Source organism: Artemia franciscana, chromosome 7, assembly GCF_032884065.1.
Source record: "Artemia franciscana chromosome 7, ASM3288406v1, whole genome shotgun sequence".
Lineage (NCBI taxonomy): Eukaryota > Metazoa > Arthropoda > Branchiopoda > Anostraca > Artemiidae > Artemia > Artemia franciscana.
The window spans coordinates 63,395,241-63,419,194 of record NC_088869.1 but is presented as its reverse complement, the minus strand read 5'-3'; the positions used below and the strand labels follow the sequence as shown (position 1 = coordinate 63,419,194).

The following is a 23,954-nucleotide window of genomic DNA, read 5'->3' as shown; positions in this document are numbered from 1 at the left end:
TAATCTTTACAAAAAAGAGAAAAAAAAGTTCGAATTCTTTTCTGATTTTCCCCAAAACAAAAAAATTCAAGTCATGTTCTGAATTTTTCTATAGAACAGAAAAAAGTTGCACTTTAGCTCCGAGTTTTTCCATAGATGAGAAAAAAAGTGACACTTCTTTTCTGAATTTTTTCATAAAGGAGAAAAAAGTTGCACTTCTGCCCTGAATTTCCAAAAAAGAGAAAAAACTTCAACCTATGTTCTGAATTTTTCCAAAGAAGAGAAAAAAGATCAATTTATGTTCTAAATTTTTCCAAAGAAGATAAAAAATAAAGTATTCTTCTGAAGAAAGTTGCACTTGAGTTCAGAAATTTTCCAAGGAAAAGAAAAAAGTTCAAGTTCTGTTCTAAATTTCTCAATAGAAGAGAAGAAAAAATTAACTTGTGTTCTGATTTTTCCTAAAAAAAGAGAAAAAAGTTCAGCATCTGTTCTGAATTTTTCAATTGAAGAGAAAAAAGTTACACTTCTGTTTTGAATTTTTCCGTTGAAGAGAAAAAAGTTGCTTTTCAGTTCTGAATTTTTCTGAAGAAGACAAAAAGAGTTATATTTTATTTTTTTTTTCAAAGAAGAGGAATAAAAGTTCAAAGTATGTTCTGATTTCTACCTAAACAAAAAAATTCAAGTTATGCTTTGAGTTTTTCTATAGAAGAGAAAACGTTGCACTTTAGCTCTGAATTTTTCCATAGATCAGAAAAAAAGTGACAGTTATGTTCTGAAATTTTTCATAAAAGAAAAAAACTGCACTTCAGTTCTGAACTTTTTTCTGATCTATGGAAAAATCCAGAGCTAAAGTGCAACTTTTTTCTCTTGCAACTCTTTCCAAAGAAGAGAAAAAAAGATAAACTTCCGTTCTGAATTTTTTCAAAGAAGAGAAAAAAGTCATTCTACAGTTCCGAATTTCCTAAATAAGAGTAACAAAAGTTCAGCTTCTGTTCTAAATTGTCCATTGAAGGGAAAAAGTTACACTTTACTTCTGAATTTTTTCCAAAGAAGAGAAAAGAAGTTACACTTCTGTTTTGAATTTTTCAATGGAAGAGAAAAAATTGCACTTCAGTTCAAAATTTTTTCCAAAGAGGAGAAAAAGAGTTCTGTTCTGAATTTTTTCAAAGAAGAGGAATGAAAGTTAAAACTCTGTTCTGATTTTCACCAAAACAAAAAATTCAAGTTATGTTCTGAATTGTTTCTATACAAGGCAAAAAAGTTGCAGTTTGGCTCTGAATTTTTCTATTGATTCGAAAAAAGTGAGTTCTGTTCTGAAGCCAACACTAGCGTAATCAGTGTCCAATCAGAATAGTCGGGGGCGGAGCATAGGTCAACATAAACAAGGGAATAACGAGTGATAAACAAGGGAAGTGTCAGTCCCCGTTCACCTAATTCCCGCAGTTTAAGGGAGACTCCCCGCAGTACAACGGCGGTTGTGACAGGGAACTGCCCCTCTTCTGCTTGCCTATTTGTGTTACTTTAAACAACTCAAAGTAGTCCTTTCACTCATTCCAAATCACTGTCAAACCAGAATAATAATCAAGCAAAAAGACAGTTCCTTTCACTATTTAAAATAATTTATAAAAAAAACTTGCCCAACAGCCTCTTAATATCCTGAAAAAAAGAGCTAGTTTTCACTTATAATATATTCCAAAACTACACGGTTAATCCGGCTTAATTAAACTTGTTGTTAACTGGCTAAATACCAAAAAATTCTTTTCTATGAAAAAATTCATAACAAACTGATTTTTTTTCACTATTTCGGGGAGAATCTGAACAGAAGTGTAACTTTTTTCTCTTTTTTAGAAAAATACAAAACCGTGTTTGGACTTTTCTCACTTGTTTAAAAAAAATCAGAACAGTAGTTGATTTTTTTCTCTCTTCTTTGAGAAAATTTAAAAAATAAAAACATTTCTCTTCTTTTGGAAAAATTCAGAAGAAGTTTAACTTTTTTGTTGAATAAATTTCCACTTCATATGTCTCTTAACTCTAAAAAAAATCTGGTTCATCTATCTCAGACTGTGGTAAAAACTTTTTCCGCGTTTTTCAGACTCTATTAAACCCTCTGTGAGCCTGCTGATAGTAGCTTTGTCTGAAAACTCATGTTCTTGTATCTCTGACTTTGGAATAAATATGCTAAGAGTTGCTTGCTTACCCTAAAAAAAACATTATGTAGTTATTCAATGAAATATTCTTGTGGAAATAATGGCCCGTACCATACTACATGTTATTAATATCATCAGAAAAAAATTTAATGTTTCAAGTCCATTCCAAAAAAATAATTCATTATGTTTTATCTTAACATGGTACTTATTTGATTTGGGGGTAATATACGACTTTTAATATGGTTTCATTTACAAATTCATCACACATTTCATCATTGCTATTCATCGGTCCAATGATGGTATATGATGGTACATTACCAATGATACTAATAGCTTTCACCGATGCTTTGCTTTTCATTGAATTGTCATTAATTTCCTTGGTGATATTATCTGCACATGTCCTTTTTATTTTGACTGTGATTACACAGATAACAGTTCTTGCACTGAGTCAAGATATTACTTATGACATTGGTGCAGCAATATCCCTGTTTTTTTTTTACCCTCCGTTGAATTTCAATCCCCGAAATATGGCAATAGGATTTATCAGCATGTAACGTGTTACCGGAGCTCTGAGCAAGAAGTTGAACATCGTTGTCAACTATGTCGTTTAGGTGTGTATTATCTTTAAGCACTAGGTGGTCCTCGGTAGTCCAAAGAAATTTAATCTCTCACTGTCTTGACAATGCGCACATACATTTCAAATGGGGTTTAGTTCGTAGCTCAAATATTTGCTTTTTTTTTACTATTCAATGCTGCGATAACTATCATCTGCACATGCTTTCTTGAAGAATTTCATCTTCGTTTTTTCATCATTGCTATTATTCTGTTCAATGATGGTATCATTTGGTAAACTACCAATGATACTATGAGCGTTCAGCGATGGTTTGCTTTTCATTGAATGGTCTTTAATTTCCTTGGCGATGTTGTTTGCGACTGTCCTTTTTATTTTGCCCTTGATTTTTATTGTCTATTACCAAATTATATTTACATAGTTAAAAGTTCAGATACATAGACAAGACATAATTTATGACATTGGTGCTGAAGTTCACCTGTCTTGTTTTTACGTTCCGTTGAATAGTAAAACCAAAAAGATGATGATATGATTTTTCAACGGATAAAGTGTTACCAGCAGCATTAGCAACAAGTTGACCCTCGTCATCAACTATTCGTTTAAGGCTTGCATTTTCTTTAAGCACTATCATCTCTCGCAATTTATTCTATCCACCATTATAACATTTGAATCTTTCCGGCACTCCAAAGAAATTTAATCTCTCACTGCCATGACAACGCTAGCATACATTTCCAATGGTGTAACCATTAGTGCATGTTTTGCAGTTCAAATATTTGTCCTTGTTAGCATTCAATGGTGTGACAACTCTATCATGTAGGCACACTTTCTTTAAATATTTAATCTTTACTTGTTAAATTACGATGTGAGTGTTTGTCCTTGCACTGCACAATTAATGTTGATTGAAAACATGTTATAAACAAACTACTGTCGTTGATCAACCACATAGTACCACGGGGACGGGCGAATGAAAAAAATTCAACAACCGTGTTCACCAAAGATTACATGTCAATATCTTACATGGAAAAAAAATTGAAAAATTGTCTAGTTAAAAACAATTCCTAACTTAAATAAAATAAAAAAATTAAGTTCGATAAAAAAATTTTAAGTTCAAAAAATAAGTTAAAGAAAATTATGGTAAAAAATTCCCAAGTTCAAAAAAATTAAGTTAAGCAAAGTTTGGAGAGGGGACGTTGGGGACCCTTGGAATGGGGATATGGAGCCCTGGAGGGGAGCATGGGGACCGGGGATCCAAGACTCAGTCGTAGGTCTGGTAATGGAAAACCATTGTACTGGGGACCATGACATTACAAAGAGGATACCTGGCTGGCTGTAGTCGTTACAATTTTTGGGACCGAAACAAGTGTCATTGACCATCCGAAGAACCAGTATGCTTGGTACCGTCAGAGTATAGAAAGAATGTGCTTGTCTAGCAACAATCTCAAATCACTGTGGTATGCATATTCTCGGAATGATGCCAAAAGAGCACTAGGAAATAACGCTTTGATAGCATTTGGTTAGAGTGTATTTCTAAGAACATAACAATATTATTGACTTGTTGTCTCAGTGACTAACCCATTGTTCTTCAAATCCTCGGAAATATACTAATAAACTCTCGGAAACAAAGAATTGTTTGAATGATGCCAAGAACTCCCCGGAAACATTTATCCCCAGGGATAGTGATTACATATTAATTTGTCACATTACAATGATGCTTAACATCATGTGAATAGCACCCCAGAAACAATACATTGATATATTTCTAAGAATATATGAATAACAATGACTTGGTGGCTCAGTTAACTATCGTGTCGTTCTTTTACCATAGGAAATCTTAGATCTCACATTTGGCTCCTACACCATACAAGAATTTCATAAATCTATTGGAAAAACTGCTTAGAGGCAAAAATTAGGGTGTTGGAAAAGAAAACATGTTACCATCTATAATTGTAGTTAACAGTAACACCATCCATGAAACACTGGTGGAGTTGCCGTTAAATCTTATTCTTGATCTTAAACGACTTAGGAAGGTCAAAGGAGGGGGTAGGGCCCCGGTAGTTTTATTTGTGTGGGTGAAAATTTTGTTTATTGAACTAAATTAGCGATAGTATCAAACAGTTCGTTCTAATGAACTACAAGTAAGGAGCGGCTCGGCTCAATATTAACCGAAACTCTAAAAAACGGAATTTCAATATCAGCCTATTCATCAAAAGAATCAACTTAATATGGTGATTCCACATATACAAGACTCATCAAGTTTAGTGTTACTCATCAAAAATTATGACCCTGATAAAATTTGCCTGCTTTTTGAAATAAGGGAAACACCCCCTAAAATTCAAGGAATCCTATTCAGCCTACCTTAGATCCCTACTGTAGAAGCTTCAAACTCCTATATACGAAAATGTGAAATTTTCTAATTTTTGCCAGAAGACACATTACTAGTTTATTTTTCTGGTTTTTTTCCCCAGGGGGGGGGGGGTGTATTGAAATAATGGTCCCAGACGATTGGGAGGGGTATATTCAAACTGAAATTAAAATATCAATTACCTTTTCAATGACCAAAAGGATAGGAGGGCAACTGAACCCCTTCCACGCTTATTTTTTCCCTGAAGTTATCTTATCAAGATTTTGAGATATATATTTTGGTCAGTATTGTTCAAAGATCAAATATCTATATCTTTGGGTGTAAAGTGACTCCCCCCCAAAGTCCGTGGAAAGAGGCCTATAAGTTATGGAATTTGTCCGTTGTTTACGTATAGTATTTTTGTTATTGGGAAGTATAAAGACATTTTTTGAGGTGGGTGGGTGCTTCGTGTGGATTTCTATATAAAGAATCTTCCTTGGGAAGAGAAATTTCTGTGGGGTGAATTTTCCATGGGACATATTACAGTGGGTGATTTGACATAATTAAAATAAGAAATTCCTTTTTAATTGTCTTAAATTCTCTTTGCCAAATTTTTTATGTGGAGATGTTCTTGACGATTTATTTGGGTCTATTTTCCACGTGTTTTGATTTTCGGGAAAGGATATCCACGGAAGGGGCATTTCTGGAGCAATTGATAATCTGATTAGAGATTAAAAGCTTATTCAAATGAAAGAATTCTAAGGAGGATTTTTTAGGCAGAATCGTTCCCAAGCGATTTTACTAAGAGACGGGATTATCAGCGAGGATGGAACTCTCTGGACGGAACATATTGGTGGAGGTGCACTTTACTTTGGATGAAATTTCTTTGGTGGAGTTTTCGTTGGGGGAGGGGGTATGTTTCAAAGAGGATGAGCCAGATTTACCGATATTAGTTGAATAACGATTAGAAATTAAATACAAAAGAGACAACTTTTTTACTGAAAGTAAGGAGCAACGACTCGAAACGAACAGAAATTATAATCTAAAGTTTGACTGTTTTTCCAAATTTTTTCAGAGTGGCTACTGAAATACGGGGGGCATTTAATTAGAGTTGGAAAGTGCTAACAGCTTTAGCGTAAAGAATAAAGTATTGAGGTAGGGGCAACCCTTCATATACAGAATAAATCTGCCAAAATTATTGTGCAAATTTCACTTCAATTGTTCATACACGGTGAGCCAAGTTCGAACCTGCATTAGTTGAAAAACATTCAGAAATTAAATACAAAATATGTTTGTTTTTTTATTGAAAGTATGGAGCGACATTAAAATTCAAAACGAACAGAAATTATTTCATATATGAAAGGGATGTCCCCTTCTCAACGATTCGCTCTTTACTCTTAAGTTTGACTCTTTGTCACAATTCTACTTTTTAAAACAATAAGCAAATTTTTTTAAGAGCGGCTACTGAAATACGGGGGTCGTTTAATTAGAATAGGAAGCTTTTTCAAAAGTGCTAACAGCTTTAGCGTAAAGAGTAAGGTATTGAGGATGGGGCAACCCTTCATATACAGAATAAATATGCCAAAATTAATATGCAAATTTCACTTCAATTTCTTATACACGGTGAGCCAAATTCAGACCTGCATTAGTTGAAAAATGTTCAGAAATATAATAAAAAAACTTTTTTTTTTTACTGAAAATATGGAGAGACATTAAAATTTAAAACGAACAGAAATTATTCTGTATATGAAAGGGGCTGTCCCTTTCTCAACGTGTCGCTCTTTACTCTGAAGTTTGACTCTTTGTCGTAACTCTTCTTTTTAACAATTAAAAAAAAACTTTAGCGTAAAAAAGCGAGGCGTTTGAAAAGGGACTACCCCTTTCATATGCGGAATAATTTCTTTTCGTTTTAGAATTTTAATGTAACTCTTTACACTCATTAAATTTTTTTTTTATTTAATCAGAAATAAGGCTCAGCAACTCTTTTAGTTTGAGTTCTAATTCCAAACGCCACAGAAGATACTTTGATTTTGACTTTCAGATTTGATAGGGGGATGGCAGTCTGGGAATTGCTAGAAGGTATATTAATTGTACTCGTGGCTTGGTTTCAACTGATTCCTGAAATCAGCCCTATTAAAAATTCAATGATATTCTAACTTTTTGCAGATGAAATTCGTTATATTGTGCTGTGAGACCAGGAAAACAGGATATTGGGGCAGTATTGCGTCAATGTTACAGTGTTGAATATGTTCTAAATTTGTTTTTTTATGTAATTTGACCTTTTCTCAAAATCTTAGCACTCACCTTCAAATGTGGTAGATAGGTGTAAACCTGACAATTAGCGAAACCCTTGATGGTCAGGCTTTTTTTTCAATTTTACTTTATGCTATAATTGCTAGTCATGATAAATGTGTTTAACTTATTAGTAATTATTTTGCTTCATTGGTAACATTTTTGTTGATTTCTTTACTTACTAAAAAAATACAAATATGTATATATTGAAGGAACACCCTTAATCAAGATTGTAAAAAAACTAAAATTCCCGAACATTTTGGCTTTAAGTATTAAAGTCTTTATCGATATTAAAAAAAACGAACAAAAGCTTGACAAAACGGGCAAATCACACTAGAAGATAACAAAGAAGAATTGTAAACGCTTTATAAATAGAAAAAAAATTCAATAATACGTCTGGTAAATTGGTACAAAACTCTAAAGAAAATCATTACGGACCGAAAGAATGAGCGATTCTTCTAAAAAAAAGTCCCAACAAAGTGAAATGATCTTCCTCCAAAGCATCTCCCATGACCTAGGTCATTAATTTACAGTTTGTTGAAATTAAGAGTGACATTAAGACGTCTTGAAATATGCTGATACAAATATTACTCCATTTTTCCGTTAATTCTTCGCTGATTTCACGAAAAATTTCCATTGTTACTTATATAAAAACGTTTTAATAATATTTGTGAATGAACACTTAGTTTGGTAAGAGCCTTGGTAAGAGCGCTAAGAGCCTTAAAAGGGCTGGTATGTGTAGAAATTGGAATGGAGATTACACTGCCTCATCTATGTTAACTTACAACGTCGTGGGTGAACAACGATCAAAATTTAGGAGCGTCGTTCTTCTTTAACAACCATCAGTCTTATAGTTGTTGGCTATGGACTGGTACTGTTGTGTAAAATTAAATAAAAAAACAAGTTTTTTAGATGAAAGTAAGGAGCGACATTAAAACTTAAAACAAACAGAAATTACTCCGTATATGAAAGGGGCTTTTCCTTCTCAACGCCCCACTCTTTACGCTAAAGTTTGACTCTTTCTCTTAACTCTACATTTTAAAACAGTAAAAAACTTTAGCGTAAAGAGCGGGGCGTTGAGAAGGAAAAGCCCCTTTCATATACAGAGTAATTTTTATTTGTTTTAAGGTTTAATGTCGCTCCTTACTTTCATTTAAAAAACTTGTTTTTTTATTTAATTTCTGAACGTTTTTGAATCAATGCATGTTTTGATTTTGGCTCTCCGCAGAGGAATAATTAAAATGAAATTTGTATGTCTATTTTGTTTGGCTAAATGGCTTTCTCATAAGAGCGGGGAGGAAGCCTAGTTGCCCTCCGTTTTTCGGTTAATTAAAATGGCAACTAGAACTTTTAATTTTTTGCGAATCTTTTTATAAGTAAAAGATATACGTAACTTTTAAATTAGCTTACGTAAAGAACTTTTGTATTCTCATGTTTTTATTACATATATGAGGGGCTTCGCCCCCTCGTCAGTACCTCGCTCTTTACACTAAAGCTTAAATTTTGTCCCAATTCATTAAGAATGACCCCTGAATCACAAAAGCCGCAGAATAAATAGTTGAAATTACTAAAAATACTTTAGCGTAAAGAGCGTGGTATTAGGAGGAGGTGAGCCGATCATATGGGTAATAATTTCTGTTCGTTTTAAGTTTTAATACTGCTGCTTACTTCCAGCTAAAAAAAACTTTTTCATATTTATTTTTTCACTGTTTTTTTTAAGTAATGCTAGTATATCCTGCGCTCCCTTCATGGAAATTTTCTTCCACCATGAAAAATCCTCGATGGAAAGTTCCCCCAGCATATCCCCCTCTTCTCAACCCCGGCCTCCAACCAAAAAATCTTCCTGAAAACGCCTGTACACTTCCCAATAACCATTACTATATGTAAGAACTGGTCAAAGTTTTGAGCTTGTAACCCCTCCCACGGAGACTGTGGGGGTGTAAGTCGTCCCCAAAGACATAGTTATAAAATTTTTTGACTACGCTGAATAAAATGACTATCTCAGAATTTTGATCCGTTGACTTTGGGAAAATAATTATCGTGGGAGGGGGCCTAGGTGCCCTCCAATTTTTTTGGTCCCTTAAAAAGGGCACTAGAACTTTTCATTTCCGTTAGAATGAGCCCTCTCGCAACATTCTAGGACAACTGGGTTGATACGATCACCCCTGGGGGAAAAATACAACAAAAAAAACAAATAAACACGCATCCGTGATCTGCCTTCTGGCAAAAAAAATCCACATTTTTGTAAATAGGAGTTTGAAACTTCTACATTAGGTTTCTCTGATACGCTGAATCTGATGGTGTGATTTTTGTTAAGATTATATGAGTTTTAGGGGGTGTTTTCCCCTATTTTCTAAAATAACGTGAATTTTTTCAGGCTCGTAACTTTTGATGAGTAAGACTAAACTTGATGAAACTTATATATTTACAATCAGCATTAAATTGCGATTCTTTTGATGTAGCTATTGGTACCAAAATTCAATTTTTTAGAGTTTTGGTTACTATTGAGCCGGGTCACTCCTTACAGTTCGTTACAGTTTCCTTTCTTTCTTTTCCTTCAGTTCGTTACCACGAACTGTTTGATTTAAAAGAGTTGATATGTTAAAAAATAAAGTTGTTCGTGTTTTAGGAGACTGCGTGACATTTAAAAATACTATTTTTAGTTATTTTATAATGCTTAAAATTTTAAATGTTTACAAGTTTAGAGCTTATGAACTTGGTATTTTTGTTCATCAGTGTTTGAATCGTTATTAGCAGCTGTGCTCTGGGTAAATTTGTAGGATGAACTATTTGTATCATTATTGGGGAACTAGGAATTCTCTAGGGATGTGTCTGAGGCTCTTGAGTACTCAACGAGGATCTTAATTTCCCTGTTTTGCGGGATCACATGTGTGGAATCATCTCCTAGACGATATACAGCTAGCGTAAAATGTTAGCCCGTTCAAAATTAGGTTGAAATGTTACCCTCTGGAAATGTATTTATCATTTCATTTGAAAATCATTTATATTTATTAATTTGCTATATTTTTTTTCAGTTTTGCTATTTTGACTTATATGATGAAAGAGCAGTTTTGCTAATGAGTTAATTCTCTTCTCTTGTCTTAATCCAATAGTTAATATATCTAGCGACAAGGACCACACTGCCTTTCCTTAACAAACACACCTAGAAACAACAGGGAAATTTTTCTCAAGACAGTTGAATTCCACTGTCTAGAGAAAAATTTCCATGTTGTTTCTAAGTGTGTTTGTTTACAATACTGAACAGAAGTTCCCTCAATTAATGAGACTTCCCCCTCACCCAAAATAGACTATTTGCTGTTTTTTTATATTGTGACTTTGGTTTTGCAGGTAAAAATTTCCTAAGAATTACACTTCAAGAGAGATGAAGAAAGTGCTGCTCTGTTTGGATAGCTGTAGTAACTCTAATAAATTTTATTTTTCCCTTGATACAGAATAACAAAGAATTGGCTATTTAAAGAATTTAAGAATTATAAAGATAAAAGTAAAATTGCCCAGAAAAAACAAAATCGCATTGAATCCCGTTCAGTTCATCAGTCGGATCAAGCTTTTATCCCCTGACTGCTTCTCATTCTGCCTAAAATAGTCTGTTCAAGTCAGTGAAAAAGTATCTTCTTGGTGGTGTCTTCAGAAAAAAATTGTCAAAAATCTCTGATTTCTACATATTTTTTTTCTCCGATTTGGGTAATTTCTTTTAATACCACCAGGTGGTCGATGTCTCTGGCCCAAATGGAAATTGTGTATGGTTTTTACATATTGCTTATGGGATTTAGCTCCGGCTTGGTATTTGGCGGATAGTCAGTGAAAGGTGGCTATTTGTCATTTTCTTCTTTTTTTTCGTATCTCTGTATTCCCGATGGTAGAGCCTTGGAATAGCCTTATGATAGTATTTGTGCTTTTATCATCTATTATTATTATCGTTATTATTATATCTGAATAAATTTCCGTTTAATCAACATAGAAGAAAGTGAGATCAGACGAATCACCCTATTAAACCAACGAAACAAGCAGAGAACTTCAAATTTTTTTGTTATTATTATCAGGTGATTTGCTAAGACACTTGCGTGTCTTCTTATTTCCGTGATTTCTTATATTTGTTGGTGCATACGAGTTTCAATATGTCGAAAGGACACCAATGAGATTGAAAACTGCTTTGTATCAAAAGGATTCTATTGAACTGTTTTATTTTGAATGCAGAGGAAGCACTATGCAAAGAACCCTTATCAAGTTGTCCGTTCCCCTTTGGTAACGAATCCCCGACATCGCCCCTATTTTTTTTTATTGTATTTTGAGACTCCGTAGTTATAGAGTCTGAGCTGCTGAATGGAAACGAGAGGAAGGAGAACTGATAGAAGTGGAAACTCGAGTTAGCCTTGGAGTAAGACCCAATAAAAAGCATCTATAATTGCCGACCTTCACCTTTGAATCTGGCTCATAGGGCTTACAAAATTTGTATTGTATCTTGAAGATTCCATCACTCTCGGTCGCAAAATGTGAGGTCACTATTTGTTGAGCATCCATGGCCCCATGATTCCTAATCATATAATTTGAAGTAATGAAGTAAGAAGTAAAGGACGTTTGGGGGTTCTTCCTAGATTACGCTGTTTTATGTGTGTGCCTTTATTAAAGAGCTACATTGAAAAAATAACATTGAAATCGAATCATAAATAGGTTTCATGTAAATGGTAAATCTTATTGTGTCACAATTTGTAGGGGAGGGGGCAGAAGGAGGGTTAGTCCATTATAATTTCCGGAATATCAGGATAAATTTTTAAGCCATTAAAAAGTTAAAGTGGATGGTGAATTAGATCCCATCTTACTCCAACTTAAGGGATAGGTAGGGTATGTTTGCTGTTTCAGCTCCCTTTAGGCTTTAATTGGTTTTAATTATATGTTTTTTTCCAAGTTGAATTCCTCTAAGGAATATGCTGAAGTGCTGGAGGTCTGATTATCTTTTTGCCTATAATGTTTTATTTTTTTTGCTTAAGAGTTTGACATTGGGCCTAAGAATCAAATTTAAATCCTTTTTTTTTCAATAGGCCCTACAGTTGCTTTCATGGCTGACCCAACTAGATTTATCACAGAAGTAAAAGACCAACGAGTGGAAAAACAAGCTAATTACACTTATCAAAGAACAGACTTCCAGTGAGGCCTCTTTGTTAAAGTTGAGTTATAAAGCAGCTTCAGTAAGTTTTATCTAATTTTTAATTAGAGAATAGCCATCTGAAGAAGCAGAGTCTATTGGTTATTTTTGCTTTTTTATGGTAAGAAGTAGTATTGGCAACTTTTGAGTATTTCAGCCTTAATTTCAGAATTTAAAAATAAATACTAATTTAGTATGAAAAATAGAACAAAGTCGGTAATTAAGAAAAACCACACAAAAATTGTGCATTTGCGAATTAGAAAGGGTTCTTGAGGTAATTGAAATGTCAAAACATGACTTATCCTATCATGCCTAATCCTATATATTTTTATGTCTATATCTTTTCCCTAGGACAGTTATAAAGTCGAGTGTTTCATGTCAAATAAAAAAAAAGAAGAAAAATTGATAGGATTACTTATGTAATATTACATGCTAAGTGTAAAAAAATATTTTGAAGTATGTTGGGTTTTAATACATTTAGTGTACGAGAATTACTCGGGATTTTAAAATTTCCTTGTACCGAAGGATTTTATTCTCTAGATAGAGGGAGCTACCACTTACAGAGAAATTCTCAAATACAAATATTTTTGAAACGTTGGGTCCCACCCCGCCCTCTCTTTTGATAAAAGTATAAAAGAATTTAAGGTAGGTTTTGATTTTCAAGTAAATTATCACTATATCAAGGAGGCACACTCGTGCCTCTATAAAGAGGCGACACACGACAATGTTAAGCGATCTTCGGTTCCAGTGGTCGCAGAGGGATGGGGAGGGATGCATTTCGTAGCCCGAGCTCCAACTAAGAAACCTGCAAAATTTCATCCCCCTCCAACTTTTTCTTCATGGGGAAAATCTGGCCGAAAGTTTCGACCTGTCAACCCAAGCCCCCCTTTAACGTTGTCCGATCGGGCTGAAATTCACAAGTTAAGGTCCCCTAGGGCCCAGGAGCTTATCCGCGAAATTTCAGCTTGATCCGATAGCTCCTTCCCTGTTTTCCAGAAACCACGCATAGCCACTTAAAATTCATTTACTTTTTTTTTCGCCACGCCTACAGGTCACATCCGACATCGGATCTGGGTGTACGAAGACTCATTCGATGCGGAATTCTCCGAGTAAGTGCCCATGAAAGTTTCGTAGGAAAATCTTAACCCCCCGAAAGTTTCGACCCTCCAACCCCCCCCCCCCCCCCCCCACCCCTTTTAACGTTGTCCGATCGGGCTGAAATTCACAAGTTAAGGTCCTCTACGGCCCAGGAGCTTATCCGCGAAATTTCAGCTTGATCCGATAACTCCTTCCCTGTTTTCCAGAAACCACCCATTAGCTATTTAAATTAACGGATTTCTCTCCATAAGAGCCCATGTTAATTTGAAATTTTTAAAAGCTATTGAGAAGTTATATTTACACACATGCAAGTTATTAGCTCAGTTGGTAGAGCGTGAGACTTTTAATCCTCTGGTCAAGGGTTCAAGTCCCTTACGGGCGGTTTTTTTTTCACAACATCAAAAAAATTTTGATAACACCTGGACAGCTTATCATTTGAGAGATAACAGAATATTAGCTTCTTATGAGCAAAAGAAACATTTCGGTCATTCTATCTATTTTTTTTTCTATTTTATACAATGATTTAAAAGCGGGGGTGGGTTCCTCTCCTAATTCCTGTACGAGGAGTACAGGAACTATTAAATTACATCCACCATGGATTGTAGAAAAACGTACAGAATTAATATGAAAAAAAATTAAACCTGTACAAAAGAGTCTTTAAAAGCGGGGGGTTTGCCTCTCCTAATAGTCTTCTTATAGTCCTAATAGTCTAATAGTCCCATGTTAATTTTTGAAATTCTTAAAAGTTACGAATATCAACATTCAAGTACATCAAAATAATCAGCTCGGCACGGCAAGAATGACTGCAAGCATCATAAAAATCCAGCTCCATTCCAGAAAATTTTTTGATAACACCTGGACAGCTTATCATTTGAGAGATAACAGAATATTAGCTTCTTATGAGCAAAAGAAACATTTCGGTCATTCTATCTATTTTTTTTCTATTTTATACAATGATTTAAAAGCGGGGGGGCGGCAGCCACCCAAGTTCCTCTCCTAATTCCTGTACGAGGAGTACAGGAATTATTAAATTACATCCACCATGGATTGTAGAAAAACGTACAGAAATAATATGAAAAAAACTTCGTTTTCTTAAAGAGTTAAAGAGGCTGCGTCCCAAAGTCGAACCTTAAAACGTACAGGAATTAGAAGAGGCAGTTGGGGGGCTGCCGCCCCCCAAACCCCCAGCTTTTAAAGACTCTTTTGTACAGGTTTTTTGTTTTTTTGCTAACCCCCAGCTCTTGGCTTCGGAAAGGCCCTCTTTTAATTAACAAAAAATTGAAATGAATGAATAATGGAATAACTTCGAAAAATGTTAAACACAAGAGGACAGGAGAACCATTGCGCCGAAACTAGTAATTAGTAACAATGAAGTCCCCCCCCCCCCAAAAAAAAACCTGTACAAAAGAGTCTTTAAAAGCTGGGGGTTTGGGGGGCGGCAGCCCCCCAACTGCCTCTTCTAATTCCTGTACGTTTTAAGGTTCGACTTTGGGACGCAGCCTCTTTAACTCTTTAAGAAAACGAAGTTTTTTTCATATTATTCTTGAAATAAAACACGAGTAGGAGAAGTTTAGCAAGAGCTGACATTTTTCAATAAATCACACTCTAGGTTCTTCTTAAGTTATATTTGGTAGAACTTCATATTCTGTACACTCTGGCAAATACCAAACGAACTACCTGATGAGAAGTAGGCTCGGCTTTCATCACGTTATCTCGTTTTTCCTCACTTAAATGAAAAGTAAAATTAAAAAAAAAACTCGTAGGAATGAATTGACCGTCAAGAAATGGAAATTTTGACTTAAAGATTTGAACGTTTATGAAGGCAAGAAAAGTTATTCTACATTATATTCCATAGTAATATGCTATATTAATTAATAAATTATTCATTGAGAACAAAACTATCTATAAACTTAGGACACTCTACCTGCCAAAATTCTTTCTTGATATTTAATTGTCAGCTCGATAAATTTCGATTTTGTTAACTATTAATGAAACAGAGTGATCTAAAATGAATGTAAAGATCTATGTTAAATCTTAAACTAACTATATCCAATATTAATTGCTGTTGGTTTTGAATTTGAATGTTACTCATTGCTCTCGTTTCAAAATGAAAAAAAATTCATATTTTTGTTTTTGATACCGTATTTAGGGCTACACTAAGTATAAGAAAGGCTAACGCCCCTCCAGCTGCCCATTCATTACACTAAAGTGTAACTTTTGCATAACACTTCGAGAAGAAGTGCTCATTTATGTGTATTTGGCTTTCAAAATAAAAACTAAAATTGTGCATAAGAAGGAAGTTGTCGTTCTTGCCCAACCTCTTGCTCTTAGCACTGGTCGAATTTTTTGACGGAAAGCTCTGATATTGGAAAAGTAACTTTCCCCGTTAAAACTTCTGTTTCTGCAATAAAAGCATAGCTGTCATCGCCTTCAGAACATCTATTGTATGCTTAATGAAAATTTTTCTCCATGTTTGAATAACCTACAATGAAAAGTTTGAGAGGGTAGACATAAAATTACCCCTTTTGCACACAGACTCCCACAGACTTTCACTTTAATAGCTGATGTGCAATTACGCAATACCCTATATCTTGTAGTTTTTCTAGACAAATCTTCTATATAAGAATTCGATTTTGTCGACTGCTGACAAGTTTCGAGACTAATGTGCTACCGCATCCCTGTTGTGTAAATGGGTAGGTGTTCTATAAAATACAATTCTAGTTGGATTCTAATAACCTTGGACCTTTTTTTGAAATCCAAATATGAATAAATTTGAAATTGCCTTTTTAAGAATTTTCCAATTCTGCTGAATAACACTTTCCTGTGTGGCGGAAAATTTTTTTAATTCTATTTTTTCATAATATATGTCTCTTTTATGTCTCGGGTCGCTTTCTGTTGCTCGTCCGTGGGCTTTAACTGAAAATAGCAAATTTTATAACAAATGTATCATTGAAGAAATCTACCTCGTGACCAAATTGCCATTTTGTTCTTTGTATGATGTTGAAACGAAATTCTTATTTCTTGTAAATAATGCGTGTTTACTTATTGTATTTTATGTTAAATGAATGTACTTCAAATATAGTTTCAGGGTATTTTCTTAGGGGGCATGATTGTTCCTTCATTATTTATATTTTTATTGTGAAGCTTTTTGCTTGTTTTTTAGTGGTCAGTCGTATCTTTAAAAATTACACCCAAAACAGTGGGCATAATTGCTGCGATGAAAGAAGCAATGGAGAATGGACAAATTCAAGCCATGTCTCATCTATCGTCTCTTTGGTCTCGTTTGGTTAGGTTGTATACTCCACCGAATACCACAAATGGAGATTGGCCAGAATTGGCAATAGAAGATGCAGAACCCATCAAAGGTCTTGGAGAAATGGCCCTTGAAGCCAATAGATTGGATTCTTTCTTTGGATAGCCACACATGAACTACAGTTAATTTTGGTTGACGCTATATCTATATAGTTTCATTGTTGTAGCTGAAAATAAATTCATTGATAACACTTCCATAAATATTTTGTATTATTTGAAATGTGCGTTTTCTTTACATTTACTTTCATGTGAAAGAAGTATCCATTCCTGAGCCCATTTTCTGACATATTTATACAACATTTAAGTATCACAAGATGTCATTGTACCACAAGATATCATGTACCACAAGATATCATGTAAACCATGGTATTCGGTACAGTTTTTCTTATCAGTCGTAGCGAAGGGTTGTCATGGGAAATGTTATAAGCCGAATTTTTGCTCTTGTGTAAAACTTGTGTAATACATGCCTTCTTGGGGCATGGATGGGATATCTCCCTTTGATATAGACAAAACGAAAAGTCCAACTCGAATTCGTTAAATTTTGATAACAATTATGACTTCTATTAAAACTCACATGCTTTGAAACCGGGGTAAACCCTCCTGAAAAACAAAAAAATTTTCAAATACCTTAACAAGGTAAGAATTATTGGTGATTAAAAGGGAGGACGAAACTAAATGCTTGGAATTTTCAATTACGTCACTAAAAGAAGTAATTACCAAAAATACAGAAAAAAATCCTTTAAGATAATGAAATGAGTATCCTCTTTTTTATGTCTATTGAGTGAGCCGCTCACTGGCAGCTCACAATGTAATGTGTGTAAACAGAGACATGGAAGACATGGATAGTTTGTTTAAAGTTCATTAGCTGGACGCAAGACACGCGCCTCATTTCCTTTCTCATTATCTATCTATACGTATAACATGAAGAATTTGGGTCAAGCCATGGGACTAATGTACAACAAAATATTTAAAGGATTAGTCCCTCTTCTAACAAAAAGGGCGGGATATTTTTGATTGGCCTGAAACTTAGGTGAAACCTTGTGTTCCCCAGTGCAGAAGGAAAAAATAACAACTGTATTGCTTTCCCTAAAAATGCATCCCAAAAAAGAGTCAGAAAAATGCAAAAAAAAAATTCATCCACTTCAAATAGAAAGGGCTATCCTGTAAATTTGAGAGGGGGCTAATTCGATTGGAAGTTAAAATGTTTAGTTCCGTTTTTAAAGCCCGAAAGTTACTGGAGGGCAACTGGCTTCCCCTCGGCTCCTTTTTAGCTTGTTTTTTAGTGGTCAGTCGTATCTTTAAAAATGACACCAAAAACAGTGGGCATAACTGCTGCGATGAAAGAAGCAATGGAGAATGGACAAATTCAAGCCATGTCTCATCTATCGTCTCTTTGGTCTCGTTTGGTTAGTTTGTATACTCCACCGAATACTACAAATGGAGATTGGCCAGAATTAGCAACAGAAGATACAGAACCCATCAAAGGTCTTGGGGAAATGGCCCTTGAAGCCAATAGATTAGATTCCTTCTTTGGATAGCCACACATGAACTACAGTTAGTTTTGGTTGACGCTATATCTATATAGTTTCATTGTTGTAGCTGAAAATAAGTTCATTTGTAACACTTCCATAAATATTTTGTATTATTTGAAATGTGCGTTTTCTTTACATTTACTTTCATTTGAAAGAAGTATCCATTCCTGAGCCCATTTTCTGACATTTTTGTACAACATTTAAATATCACAAGATGCCATTGTACCACAAGATATCATGTACCACAAGATATCATGTAAACCATGGTATTCGGTATAGCTTTTCTTATCAGTCGAAGCGAAGGGTTGTCATGGGAAATGTTATAAGCCAAATTTTTGCTCTTGTGTAAAACTTGTGTAATACATGCCCTCTTGGGACATGGATGGGATATCTCCCTTTGATATTGACAAAACGAAAAGTCCAACTCGAATTCGTTAAATTTTGATAACAATTATGAGTTCTATTAAAACTCACATGCTTTGAAACTGGGGTAAACCCTCCTGAAAAACAAAAAACAAAAAACTTTTCCAATACCTTAACAAGGTAAGAGCTATTGGTGATTAAAAGGGAGTACGAAACTAAATGCTTGGAATTTTCAATTATGTCACTAAAAGAAGTAATTACCAAAAATATAGAAAAAAATCCTTTAAGATAAGGAAATAAGTATCCTCTTTTTTATGTCTATTGAGTGAGCCGCTCACTGGCAGCTCACATTGTAATCTGTGTAAACAGAGACATGGATAGTTTGTTTAAAGTTCATTAGCTGGACGTAAGACACGTACCTCATTTGCTTTCTCATTATCTATCTATACGTATAAAATGAACAATTTGGCTCAAGCCATGAGACTAATGTACAACGAAATATTTAAAGGATTAGTCTCTTTGAAATTGGTCCCTCCTCTAACAAAAAGAGCGGGATATTTTTTATTGGCCTGAAACTTAGGTGAAACCTTGTGTTCCCCAGTGCAGAAGGAAAAACTAACAACTGTATTGCTTTCCCTAAAAATGCATCCCAGAAAAAAATTCATCCACTTCAAATAGAAAGGGCTATCCTGTAAACTTGAGAGGGGGCTAATTCAATTGGAAGTTAAAATTTTTAGTTCCGTTTTTAAAGCCCGAAAGTTACTGGAGGGCAACTGGCTTCCCCTTGGATCCTTTTCTGCTTTTCAGTCCTTCTGCAATCCCTATTATTTCTAATCAGAATTTTGAGATATCCTTTTTGTTTAAAAACTTCACAAAATTTAAAAAGTTTGGCTTCGCTGTTGACATCACCCCCACATCCCTAGTATTAACCTTTATCTTTCCCTGTTATGATTACCCAACCCCCAGAAACAGGGACAAAAGAATTAAAATTAACTAAAAATATGAAAATAAATGCTAAAGGACACCAAGAGTCGATAACCTTTGTTGGCTTTGGGTCAAAATCACCCATAATGTTAGTGATATTTTCATTTAAAAAGTTTTTTCCATAGTTAAGATACAAACATCTGGAGACTCTAGCTTTGCTTCATAACATAAGCTGAATTATCCGGTATTGCTCAGCACGCTTAAAGAGCTCACACCTTGCTCCCAACCCGACTCTAGATCAATTGTTAGGGTATCTAACGCTTATTATCGCCGGTACGGCTAAAGGTTGCATCTGACATTTATTTGAGATAGTTGCGAAAGTTGTTCTGAAAGGGAGATTTAGCGGTGTGGATGAAGTAGATGAAGGGACATTTAATTTTTTTATCTAAAGTGTCCTACCGATCTTTTCCTTTGAAAATAGAGAAGCAAACGGTTTCCACAATTAATTCAAAAGCGTATAAATGTCAGATACGACTTTAGGGTGTGACACCGACATTATATAGTTTAGCAGAAGAAACAGCTGCTCGTAGATTCTGAAAGTTTCATGTAGTTTTCCATTAGATAGTTTAATATAGCTTCTAACTCTAGCACGCTAGTTCATAATATAGCCTCATCACAATTAAAATGCTTGGTCGCTCAGAAGTTTTTTTTTTTTTTTTTTTTTAGGTATGCCTTACCGGAACAAATGTCTCAAGCTAGATTTTATCATCAGCCTACTGATCCTGAAAGTGATAGAGCCCTTTCCTTCATTTGTAATGTTTGTCTAGTGTCTTGGGAACCAAACGATGAACCATGGTTCGTAATTCTTATTTTTTTCGGCTTTATGTTTATTTGGTTTTAACTTACATTAAATACTTTTTAGACTAAACGTTAAACTGCCTTTAATTAAAGTCAAAACTATATTTTTGAGAACTGGTAACTGGCACATTTTCTTATATAAAAATTATAATATTCGGCCATGAAAATGAAAATCAGTGAAAAAACAACTACTAAAATGGAAAAAAAATCGACAAAACTGCGGTGGAAAGTTAAGTGAATGAAATATATATATATATATATATATATATATATATATATATATATATATATATATATATATATATATATATATATATATATATATATATATATATTAAAAATTAATTAAAATCGAAGATAGACATCTTAATACATTAAACCACATAGACTAAAAGGGGGAAAGAAGACAAAGTACAAATTGACCATGTATAGCTCCAGCAATATTTTCATGCCTGAATATTACGTAGACATACAACTATTGTCAGACGTACCAGTGAATGCTTTTTTTTTAATGTAGATGATAAGTATGAGGACAAAAGAAGCTTATTCGTGGACAGGGTTATAACTTCTTGACAAAAAGTCCTGTATTCTACAGCTGGGTGCTGGCTTTTAACGTGTGTCAGAATAGCAAAGAATTTCACATGTAAGTGGGAACTAAATAAAAGCGAATTATTTATTTATTTATCTGAAAACCCGTCATGCAAAAGCAAAAATACGGAGCAGTAAAAGAAAACAAAATAATAAAACAATAAAGACAACAATTAAACGCTTCGCAAAATACAAGGCAAACAGATAATACGGAAGTAACCGAATTAAAAACAAAAAAAAGAAGCAAAAACCTTCAAAAACTTTGACATACTATATATGTTGCAGAATAATAGCGTTTTTACAATCTTACAAGAAATTAAACAAAAAAACAAGATTTTTTAATTAAAAGTAAGATTGGACTTTAAAACCTAAAACGAACAGAAATTACTCCGTATATGAAAGGGGCTGTTCCCTTATCAACACCCCGCTCTTTACTCTAAATTTTGACTCTTTCTCTCAACTCTACTTTTTAAAATAGTAAAACAAAATTAGCGTAAAGAGTGGGGTGTTGAGGAGGGAACAGCCCCTTTTATATTAATTTTTGTCTGTTTTAAGTTTTAAAGTCGCTCCTTACTTTCAGTTAAAAAATCCATCTTTTCATTTTTGCTCTTGCATATTTAAAAATTTGCATATTAATTTATTTTTTGGGCTAAATTGCTCTCTCATAGTTTTGATCGGACAATTTTGAGAAAAAAGGAGCGGGAGAGGAGGCCTAGTTACCCTCCAATTTTTTCGTTACCTAAAAAGACAACTACAACTTTTTATTTTTTCCGAACGTTTTTATTAGTAAAAATACATGTAAATTACATGTCTACACTCTACACTCGTTCATTTTTACCACGTTTATGAGGGGGTTCTCCCCCTCTTCAATACCTCGCTCTTTACACTAAAGCTTAAATTTTGTCGCAATTCCTTAAGAATGACCACTGTATCACAAAGGCCATAGAATAAATATTTAAATTTGCGTAAAGAGCGAGATATTAGGAGGAGGTGAACCCCTCACATGCGTAATAATTTCTGTTCGTTTTAAGTTTTAATGCTTCTCCTTACTTTCAGTTGAAAAATCTTTTTCATGTTTATTTTTTCATTTTTTTTAAATGCTTGAAAAATAGGAAATTCTCTTCCCCAATGACAAATTCCTCCACGGAAAGCTCCCCCTACTTAATCCCCTCCCCCCAACTAAAAAATCCCCTGAAAACGTCTGTACACTTCCCAATAATCACTACTGTATGTAAACACTGCTCAAAGTTTGTAACTTACAGCCCCTCCCATGGTGACTGTGGGGGAGTAAGTCGTCCCCAAAGACATAGTTATTAGGTTTTTCTACTATTCTGAATATCATGGCTATCGTAGAATTTTGATCCGGTGACTTTCGGGAAAAATTAGCGTGGGAGGGGGCCTAAGTGCCCTCCAATTTTTTTGTTCACTTGGAAAGGGCACTAGAAATTTCAATTTCCGTGACAATAAGCCCTCTTGCAATATTCTAGGACCACTGGGTCGATACGGTCACCCCTGAGAAAAACAAACAACTGAAAAAAAAAACAAAAAACAAATGAACACGCATCCGTGGTCTGTCTTGTAGAAAAAAAATACAAAATTCCACATTTTTGTAGGTAGGCTCTTGAAATTTCTATTGTAGGGTTCTCTGATACGCTGAATGCGATGGTGTGATTTTTGATGATGTTTAGATTCTGTCACTTTTAAGGGGTGTTCCCCCCATTTTTCAACGGAAAATTTGCTCAGGCTCTTAACTTTTGATTGGTAAGACAAAAATTGGTAAAACTTATGTATTTAAATTCATTATTATAATGCGATTCTTGTTTTGTAACTATTGGTATCAAAATTCCTTTTTTAAGTCTCAGTTACTATTGAGTCGGGTCGCTCCTTACTACGGTTCGTTACCACGAACTGTTTGATCTATTAATACAAAATATTGAAAAACCCGTCTCAATTAAACACACACAATACGGAACATACGAAAAAGAAAAACACAATCATCACTGCCAAAGAATGTGGGACCAATAATTTAAACTCCTATCTATTTTTCTGTTACGTTACGCAATCCGTTTGCCAACGCCAACCTCTAGGTTAGCAACCTTGAATTTTGCAATAGCGAGTAAATTTCTCTACCACGGGGGTAGATGAAGCAGATACTTGGAATAGCAAAAGATCAGGGATCGGATTTTATTCTTGTCAGTTTTAGTTTCCAGAAGGTTGCGGTGTACAGAATATGGTTAAAAGCTACAGCATTATATCGAAGTTTGAATCGAAGTTTAAAAGATACAATGAAAGCGTCAGCTGCTGAAATTCTACGTCTGATTTGTTCCAGAAGAAATTTTCGGGTGTGTGATAGAAGAAGCAATGGGCAGACCTAGAAACATAAGGTTATCTGTTGGCTGAACAGACCTAGATCCAAGCGTGATAGAAGGGGTAGGGGAATCTGTTTCCAGTTAAACAGGACAATATCAGATTTGGAGGGGTTTAATTCAAGCCCGACTTTCTTATATTCAAGGATTCCAAAAATTTCAGTGATACGTTGAAGAGTTCGACTAAGGTTTAGGATGTCATCAGCATAGGCTATCAAGGAAAGATTTACATAAGATAGGATCACTGACAGTGGGCACGGATCTTGTGCTTCCAGCGCATAGTTTCAATTAGGCCGGGAGAGGTCATAGCTCCTTGACAGGCCTCTTTCTTGACTGGTATTAGTTGTCTACGTGGAATCGGGGGCATGCCTTTATCTGGGGGTACTTTCAAGTGGATACGTAGTCTTGAATATAAATCCCAA

The 23,954-nt window shown here is 34.6% G+C and overlaps 1 protein-coding gene across 5 annotated transcripts in view; it reads left to right on the top strand.

Moving 5' to 3' along the window:
* Positions 1-23,954, top strand: part of LOC136029590 (baculoviral IAP repeat-containing protein 6-like) — a 397,865-nt gene that overhangs the window by 362,648 nt on the left and 11,263 nt on the right. For 3 of the 5 annotated variants that reach the window (XM_065708088.1, XM_065708089.1, XM_065708086.1), the window contains one exon: positions 20,447-20,575. In XM_065708088.1, coding sequence (XP_065564160.1) covers positions 20,466-20,575 — 110 coding nt within the window. In that variant the 5' untranslated portion in view covers positions 20,447-20,465. Of the gene's footprint in view, positions 1-12,387; positions 12,535-16,752; positions 17,103-20,446; positions 20,576-23,954 lie in introns of those variants that run through there. The other 2 variants (XM_065708085.1, XR_010618083.1) reach the window with 2 other exon arrangements.